The sequence below is a fragment of the Electrona antarctica genome (assembly GCF_951216825.1).
Source record: "Electrona antarctica genome assembly, chromosome: 9".
Classification (NCBI taxonomy): domain Eukaryota; kingdom Metazoa; phylum Chordata; class Actinopteri; order Myctophiformes; family Myctophidae; genus Electrona; species Electrona antarctica.
The window spans coordinates 41,423,561-41,433,560 of NC_136790.1; the positions used below are offsets into that span (position 1 = coordinate 41,423,561).

A 10,000-nucleotide genomic window follows, 5' to 3' on the forward strand; every position below is an offset into this window, starting at 1 on the left:
GCGGACCTTTTCCCGGGCTCCCGCGGAAATTCCCGTCAGAAAAAAAAGAAAGAAAGTGCCCACCAAAATGCATTTATATGTATAGATACTTCATATGTTCAATAGAATAGTGATATATTGTTTGGTTTAAAACGTTTTATTTGAACGAAATATGAACATATAGCCTACAATAAAAGTATTAAATTAAAATATTAATAATGTATTAATATATACTACGCTATTCAGAAAAAGGGACACAGGAGTTTGCACTAATGTGACTGTCGAAGCACGGGAAAAAACGACCTCACATCTTTCACATAGATACCTTAGCCATGGTCTTTCACCCTTTGAGCATGCAGTGGGTCCCCTTCTCCGCTGCAGAGAATGTGATCATCCCGATTGGGTGTTAAATTAGCCAGCACGTCCAGTGCACAGCACACTGATTATTAGAGAGAGAGAGCGAGAGAAGAGAGAGAGAGAGAGAGAGAGAGAGAGAGAGGGAGAGACGCTGCGTGCTGGTGGTTATTATAAAACAAATTGTAGCCTACTCATCTTTGTTTGTGTTTTCCGTTTCACTTATTGTTTTCCGTTATTGCTGCACACATGCAGGCAAAAGCAAAAAGGGGTTTAGAAGTGACAATGTCCATCACAGGGAAAGGAAACTCCTCGCTCTGTCCGTAATACACACAATTCTCACAGAGTGACTGATTAGGCTAATGATTGACAGGTGCAGCAGCTTTGGGAGCGTGCCTGAAGATGTCTGTCAGACATTCATATTTTGCTAAAGTGTATATAAACTCTGTAGGCCTATCTGATTAATTGCGGGAGGATGCAGGATTCGCGGGGTCCCACTGATTTCATCTGGACCGGCCGGCGGCCGTGCCTGCCCTGCCCAGATTGGACATTTGATCACTCATAGATAAGGGGAAAGAACGCGCACTGTGTGAAAACTCCTTTAGTGTATTAAATTTCCCTACAAGAAAAAAAAAACTCCGGGACAACGGGTCCCGAAGAAATTTCCGGGCGGGAATTGCGTGCCCTATTCCCGGGAGGCCCGAAATCCCGGGATCCCGGCATTAAACCCTAGCCTGCAGGGCTTGTAGATCTGCTATTTGAAAGGAAATAAATATTATGTTATTTAACCGTATTATTAATACAAGAATTAAAGCTGCTATAAGCAATAATATGTACACATTTTAATGACCTTTTTCTTTTTTCTTTTTTTTTTGAGGGGCGCTAGCCCCTCCTATATACAGCTTTAATGTTTGTTTTTCAACGATGCTTGTTTAAGGTATATTCAGTGATTTGACTTAATTCAAATATCAATTATTTTTTCTTTTTTTCTGGATAATCATCCCTACTATAGAGTGTGCTGACCATATAAGGAGTTCCTCCCTGTCCCCAGTGAGCCCCTGGGGTCAAAAAACCCTAGTTTCAGTTTTGGTGGCGAGTGGTAAAGCCTTCATCCAATCAGGATGAGAGGGGCCTTCCTCCAATCATGACCGAGTGGGGGCGGGCCTTGGTGCACATGCTGTTGGCCTGTTGCACTTCCCCCCACTGTAGAGCGTGCATGTGCACATTTTGTTACCGGGGCGGACTGGGTGGTTTTCCAAATCACCCAATCACTGAATGCTCCTTTAAGAAAACGCCATAGACAATAAAGAGAAATGTAATGTATGTGTTGAGGACTTAAACAAACATTAGCACCCGTTGCGTAAACAAACATTATATTGTAATTGATGTGATTTTTGGTATTCAGACAGCCAGCAATGGGTAAAACGCTCCCAAAAAATGTAGTCTCTGTGACACATATAGGGGTCACAATCTGCATTCAAAGATGTTCCTAGAAGCTTTGTCATTGGTCGATTTGCCTGTCTACTTCCTGATTGGTTAGTCATTTCGACCTGGTTTTTCCAACCAAAGCTTCTAGGAACATCTTTGAATGCAGATTGTGGCCCCTAGATGTGTCACAGAGACTTCCTTTTTTTGGGACCGTTTTACTCATTGCTGGCTGTCTAAAAAAAATCACACCCGTGTGAACTGAGTGGTGCACTGAGTGACGTCACACACTAACCATAGCAACCATGCTCACCTGTGCGTGGCCCCACGTACAGGTACACACATACACGGACACATACAGACAAAGCTGGTTGTTGGAGTGGTTTGCACCACTCAAAAAAAAACAAAAAAAAGGTCATTACAAATTTGACACATTATTGCTTATAGCACTTTAAGTAAGTAAGCAAGGCAAGCATTAAAAGTCCTTCAAATTGCAACTATATGTTGGTTTGTTTACTGTTGAGTGAGAAAACACTGTTGCACATTAAGCTAATCATCTGGGGACCTCCCAAATTATTTTGGGGACCCACGTGTTGAGAAACACTATCACTTTCGTTGCATTCCTAACTTAGGAATGTACATGGCCACCACATGATTAGCTTAGGAATCCTAAACCAATCATTTGGTGGCCAGGTGGTTGGTGATTGGTCAGTTTGAGATTTGACCAGGTGGTTGGTGATTGGTCAGTGAGAGATTTAATAGAGCCGGCCACCACTCATTGGCTTAACTCATTCACCGCCAAAGATGTCTTTAACGTCTTTTTCTTGAACGCCCAGAGTGCCAAAAACATCTTGAACATCTTTTTGGGAGTTTTATTGATTCAGTTTGAGATCGGTCTTCACCACTGTGTGGACAGCTCTCCGTTGCTAGGCTGTGGTCCGTCAGTCAAAAAGTTCCCCTCCGTTTCACTGCCATGTTAACTGAAATCTTAAAACCCTTCCATCGCATATAAATACATTCATTTGGATCCTTGATATGAAACACTGATGTAGGTTGTAGGCCCTACGCTACAGCTGCTTCAATGGTCCGTTCCTGCTGTCTCTCTCTCTTCATTGGTCCGTTCCTGCTGTCTCTCTCTCTTCATTGGTCCGTTCCTGCTGTCTCTCTCTCTTCATTGGTCCGTTCCCGCTGTCTCTGTCTTCTACCAGACTCTGAACATAGTGACCCCTAGAGTGCGACCGGAGGACTGCAGCGTGGGTCTGCTGCCACGGAACCAGGATAAGAACAGAAGCATGGACGTCCTGTCAGCGGACAGGTGTCTGCCGTTTCTAATCTCTGTAGACGGAGAGACTTCTAACTACATTAACGCTGCTCTGATGGACGTGAGTACACACATGGATTAAAACACATTAAATTAATTATTTAATTGAAAACTACGGACCTACGGGTTATAGACGCATTCAGCCCATAAAGCGAACAGTTGGGGCAGCAGGGTAAGCACCGTGTCTATATGTTGAGAGCTCTAGGGTGCCGTGCTCACCACCATGGGACGAGAGACCTAGACTCTCGCATATTGAAAATGTCCAAATCGATAAAATGCATCTACGAGAGTACATTAAAAACTATTATGATACCAGTTAAACAATGAACCTAGCATCCGTCTAAACGCCACATGTTTGTTTGTTGTTCGCAGAGTCACAAGCAGCCTGCAGCCTTCATCGTTACCCAGCATCCTTTGCCCAACACCATGGCGGATTTCTGGAGGCTGGTGTTCGATTATAACTGTAGTTCTATCGTCATGCTGAACGAGATGGACGCAGCGCAGGTACACGCATACGCACATGCTCGCACACACACGTGCACACGTACACGCATACACATACAAAGTTGTTTCACCTCAACTGTCTTACCTCAGCGTGTGGGTTCGGGGGTTATGTGCAACTCCTTGCAACAAAACAGAACAAAACAATGCAACTCCTTGCAACTTCCATTGGGAATAATGGTTGCAAGTAATTGCAATTAAGTAGTTGCATGTTGCAAGGAGTTGCATGGCGACTAGCCTCGAAAAAAAAAGTCTGGGGCCGAGTCAACTAAAATTCGGCATACAGTAGCGCAAACGTCGCTCACTCTCTGCTGATTTCTGATCGTCTGCACCTTGGTTAAATTGAGGGCTTTAGGGCTAGAGCTAGTGCTCTTCAGTGTGCGTAGATCTTAGAGTATATATTAATAGAGACGGCACCCGGAGGAGGAAACCCTGAGGCGAAATGGACATAGTGGCCGAATTTGTCATTGCAGCTCAAGCCTGTTGACTATCATTGCGCACGTTCATGTTATTGGGCCCATGACACGTGAACGAATGTTTCATACGTGAACGCGCGCAAACGGCGCAATGATAGTCAACGACCAGTGCGTTCATGTTATTGGGGCAATCCATCCCAGAATCTGTTCCTACCCGGAAGGAGGAGTGAAATCGCCTCATTGCCTCTCTCTCTCTCTCTCTCTCTCTAGCTGTGTGTACAGTACTGGCCAGAGAAGAGTACGTGTTGTTATGGACCGGTCCAGGTGGAGTTCATATCAGCTGACATCGACGATGATGTCATCAAACGCATCTTCAGAATCTGCAACATGGCCAGAGTACGTCCTCTCCTCTCCTCTCCTCTCCTCTCCTCTCCTCTCCTCTCCTCCCCTCCTATCCTCTCCCGTCCTCTCCTCTCCTCTCATTCCTTTCCTCTCCTCATTTTCTTACTCATCTATGCATGACAACATGAATGTTTATTGCCCTCCCCACACGCACGCACGCACGCACGCACACATATGAGCAGTGTAGCATGAAATGACTGGTATCTGGTAACAACACATCCTCCTTATAAACTAGCCTGCACCGTGTGTGCAAGCGTGCACGTGCGTGTGTGTGAGAGGGCGAGGGCGTGTGTGCGTGAGTGTGAGTGCGTGAGTGTGTACGTGTGTGTGAGTGCGTGAGTGTGTGCGTGTGCTCATTCAATACAATGCCTCCCATTTAATTCCATGCATTTGATTGACGGGGACAGTGGAGATGTTTTCCTGTTGGAAGTCGGCCATTTACTTTTGCCATACGAAACAAGTCTAATAATAATAGGCAACCATTAGTAGGAGCCATTCTACATCTCTAGGCTGTGGGTGTCAGATCATTGCTTTTATAGATTCCATCAAGGGAAGCCATCAAGTGTTCTGGTGGTGGTCACACATGATGGAAGATGGAAGCGTGTGACCTCTGTTGATTGTGGATGTGTTTGTGTGTGTGTAGTTTTCTGTTGTTTACATTCTGTAAACTGTCTGTGTGTTGTGTTGCGTGCGTGCGTGCGTGCGTGCGTGCGTGCGTGCGTGCAACATACTCTCACTCCCCAAACTATGACTGAAACTAAAAACGTCCAGTCGCTAGTTTAAAGTCTTCTTTCAATTATCCTGATGTCTTTTTTTTGTAAATTCTCGTCCCATTCCTTTTAAAGTTGATAAAGTATGCAAGTATCCTTCTACGGCTTCTTGTTGCATTCCGGGACCGGAAATCCAAGATGGTGGATTTGAAACAGTGGCTTCAGTACGTACGGCCTTAGATATATAGGCCTAAGAAAGGTTAGATGACTTACCCGCGCTCTGGCCAATGGAGAGCGACGTCGCTACGTGGCGGCCATCTTACTTCGGTGCAGCATAACCTTGTGTCTATGGGGCATGTACTTTTTAAATAACCATAACTTGCTTTTTTTGTCAAACGATTTGGTTTGTTATAAACGTCAGAGACTTATATGCTTTTATATGACGTTCATATTTATAAAAAAAAAACATTAAAGCTGCTATAAGCAGTGTTGTAACTAACGCCCTTACATCACGTTACGTTACCTAACGGCGCTACTTTTTGCAGTAACTTGTAACGGAGGCTTTACATTTCCCTATTCCATAACGGCCTTATAGTTATTGTCCGAGCGTTACCCGCGTTATAGCGTTATTATGTGAACGTATGATCCAAGTGAAAAGTTTCCCCATACAGCGCCGTGAGTCTGTCATACAGGCTCTGTGCTGACTGCTGCTGAGAGAGCGCACCGCTCGTGTTACTGTGTTGACAGTTTTGTTTGTGCTCTCATACTAGCCTCTGAGCCCACATGGCTACGCACCCTAACATGAACAAAGCATGTCGCAGAAGAGGTCATTGATTGGCTAACGTAGGGCCAGATTTCAGGGTAAGCCAATCAGAGACAGTCTGACAGAGTAGGGCGGGTCTTACTCGTGTATGGCTGTGGCAGAGCCATATCAAAGATGGTTTATGTATGAAGATGGGCCAACTTCATTGGAGCCAATAGAGGCGAAATGGTACACAAAGCCTACAAATGGTCTCCTAAATATAGTAGGCGTGGTTTGCTTCTCCCCGACCTCCACCCTCCCCCCCTGACAACAACACTGTTTCCACACTCAGTCTAGTAGGTGGCGGTAATGCACCATTTAGGTTTGCCAACCGCCATGAAACCTGATAGAAGAAGAAGACAACAACACTGACAAGTCATTTAACAAAGTACATTGAAAACAACTGACAAGGTGTACTTTTGAAATAGTCGTTTTAGTTTCTCGAAGTCCTCCAACAATATAAATTCATGATTTGGATCTATCTCATTAAAAAGTCTCTCCCTAATAGAGTTGTAGAATGGACAATAAAAAACTAAATGCTTTTCATTTTCAATTTCCTTTAGATCACACAGACTACATAATCTATCCTCCTCAACCGTGCCTACATATCTGCCTGTCTCAATATGCAGACCAAGTATGCCAGCTCTAATTTGGGCACATAAGGATCATTTCTAATCGTTTTAAATATGTCCATTCATTTCACATTATAATATTCACATATTATCATCTTAAATATGGGGTCAGAGCCCCCTATGTGTTGTCCGTGAAATTGCAGATGGACAGAGAGAGGCTTCCGGACTCATCTCAAATCTCGCGAGAGTTTGTTGCTGGGATAAAGAAATGTCATTAACAAAGTAGATTTTCTCCTGGTTTGTCTCGCTAAAAGAAGCCATTTTACTATGAATATCTTGTAAATATTGTGTGCCTTGTGATGATTTGGTCCAGTATTTAGTTCAGTGACCATGGAGTTAAGGAATGGTTCAGAAGATGTGTTCACGTTCACTCTCCCATTGGAAATGAATAGACTCCAACATTCTTCCTGTCTCCTAATAATGTTACCGCCCACCTCACGCAGATACAGGAAGTAAGCAAAGTTGGCCTCTCTTGCTAATAGGCCTATCTCACAGCCCGTTTTTCACGCCCACTTCCGGTAAATAGTGGTGACTTTAACATGGGCATTTACACGTTTTTTTCTCTGGAGAATCTAAGTACATTTTCTAATGTAAAAATGTGACAGACCAATATTATTATGAAGCAAACAAGATGGTAAATCAGGTCGAGCAGATAGAACAAACCTTACCTTGAGAAAACAAAAGTTGTAGACTTCTTAAATAACCTCTTTTAACATGTAGCGTCTATGGAGTGACGTCACGCTATCACCACTAACCCCGAAAGGGGGCGTATTTAGGGGGGCGGGGAAATTCTGTGAGATAGGCTTATTCTCCTCTTGGGCCATATGTAAACACACACACAAACCCTTCCTCTCTCACTCACACACGGAGTCAGAGAGAGGGCCACTGCACTGAGGGAGGAGGGAGGATTATAGGCTACTAACCTTGTAACCATAAAAAGCTTTGCTGTTTTCATCTTCAATTAACCAAAATAAAATCCACACGTGAGAGGGACAGAGTCACAGAGAGCAGTGGTAGAACTACGTTAGCCAAGCTAGCTGCTGCCTGCTAACGTTGCAAACAACAGCTGTAACAAGTTGTCTATTGATTGCCTGTCGTGTGTGTGTGTGTGTGTGTGTGTGTGTGTGTGTGTGTGTGTGTGTGTGTGTGTGTGTGTGTGTGTGTGTGTGTGTGTGTGTGTGTGCGCGCGCCAGCCAACTGAAGGACAACCTTTTTCCCCCCATCTTGACCAGCCTAATATGATTATTGCATTTTGGCTATATGCAATAACTAACTGCAAGCCAGTGAGGAATGAACCAATCAGTAGCATTGTCAGTCTTAATTTCTAGTTCATATTAATTTAGTTGCCAATCATTTTACTGTTGGCCAGTGTTTTGAGACATTGTCTTTTATTGCTATAAAATGAATGGTAAAAACTAATTCTACATGCATTAAAAAAGTGGCCAGTGATCTTGAAGGTGGCAAATTTCAGTGGTGGAGTAAAAACAACAAGGTCACATGGCTTTGGAGAGTTTGGGCAGCAGATCTACAAGCTCTCAACATGTCATGCTGCAATGTGCTGTGGGCTTGTAGAATGTAGATCACCAATTTTGATAAACTAGAACGGTGCCCATAGAGCCTCTACAGCCCATTGGGCACTGATCTTCTTGGAACGATGCAAGTTGGAAATTAATGCCCCACCCAGATATTATGTCTGTCTCCCTTTTATGCCCATATATGGAGTTCTTTGTAAGGCATGCCCAAATAGGGAGTATATGCAGCCATCTTGTGGAGTTCTGTCTTCTGTGTCAGGCATGCCCAAATATGGAGTGCTGTGAGGTCAGAACAGGCCAGCTCCATATATGGATGCTGGGCATTTGCCCGGTCAAGAGCCCGGGCAGAGGCCTTTTTGGGGCGGTTCTGGACAATTACACACACACACACACACACACACACACACACACACACACACACACACACACACACACACACACACACACACACACACACACACACACACACACACACACACACACACACACTTGGTGCATTCATAGATAGATAGATAGATAGATAGATAGATAGATAGATAGATAGATAGATAGATAGATAGATAGATAGATAGACCACTACATTTCATAATGTTAGGAGGGAGTTGTCTTTTCTCTTACTGTGCGACAGAACAAAAAACCTTCTTTTAAATAGTTTTTTATATTATTATTTTTTAAAGTAAAGTAAAGTAACTTTAAAAGTTACTTTCATAAAGTAAAGTAAAGTAAAGTAACTTATCTAAAAAAAGTTACTTTTTTAGATACGTAACTATAACTATAACTCTTTACTTTTTAAAAGTAACTTGAACAACACTGGCTATAAGCAATAATATGTCACAATATTAATGACCTTTTTATTTTTTTGGTATTCAGACAGCCAGCAATGGGTAGAACGCTCCCAAAAATAATTTATTGTCTGTGACACATCTAGGGGCCGCAATCTGCATTCAAAGATGTTCCTAGAAGCTTTGTCATTGATCGAAAAAAAACCTGGTCGCAGTGACTAATCAGGAAGCAGACAGGCACATCGACCAATGACAAAGCTTCTAGGAAAATCTTTGAATGCAGATTGCGGCCCCTAGATGTGTCACAGAGACTAAATTATTTTTGGGAGCGTTCTACCCATTGCTGGCTGTCTGAATACAAAAAAATAAAAAGGTAATTAAAATGTTGACATATTATTGCTTATAGCAGCTTTAAGCAGATAAGCCATGTTGACAACGTTTGTAATAAACCAACCCGTTTGTAAATCCGTCAAGATTTGAGCGAGTTATGTTTTTGTTTGAGCTGCCATAGAACATACTGTACTGTAGCCCCGAGGCAAGATGGCCGCCGGGTGAACTACGTCAGAGACTCCACCTTGAGCCATCTAGCCTTGTCCATGTCCATGCGTACGGCTCTGTAGAAATCAATGGGTACTACGGTTGTCCCGATTGGATCGGGTGATTGGGGACATTGGGGCCGATCACGTCATTTTCAAATGATCGGAATCGGATCGGGAGCCAAAAAAACATGATCGGGAGGACATCCCTAGTATCAATATAATATCCATATCATGATATTAGACTGGATATTGTCTGTGATTTGGGATATTATACTATTGTGATATGGCATAAACGTGTTCTATAAAATATAAATAGCGGATCGGGGAAAAATCGCTATCGGCAGATGCTCAAAATCAAATGATCGGAATCGGATCGGGGGCAAAAGAAACGTGATCGGGACATCCCTGATGGGTACATCCCTGATGGGTACATCCCTGATGGGTATATACCTGATGGGTACATACCTGATGGGGACATCCCTGATGGGTACATACCTGATGGGTACATACCTGATGGGTACATACACTGGGCGTTGCTTGTATCTTCACGTGGCTGCAGCTTCCATTGAAAATGAATGGTAACCAGTAGCTTTGTGAGATCAGCC

The 10,000-nt window shown here is 43.4% G+C and overlaps 1 protein-coding gene across 1 annotated transcript in view; it reads left to right on the top strand.

Moving 5' to 3' along the window:
• Positions 1-10,000, top strand: part of ptprt (protein tyrosine phosphatase receptor type T) — a 154,550-nt gene that overhangs the window by 141,975 nt on the left and 2,575 nt on the right. The window contains exons 32-34 of the mRNA XM_079511341.1: positions 2,967-3,140; positions 3,452-3,583; positions 4,267-4,392. Of these exons, the coding sequence (XP_079367467.1) occupies positions 2,967-3,140; positions 3,452-3,583; positions 4,267-4,392 (432 nt within the window). The remainder of the gene's footprint in view (positions 1-2,966; positions 3,141-3,451; positions 3,584-4,266; positions 4,393-10,000) is intronic.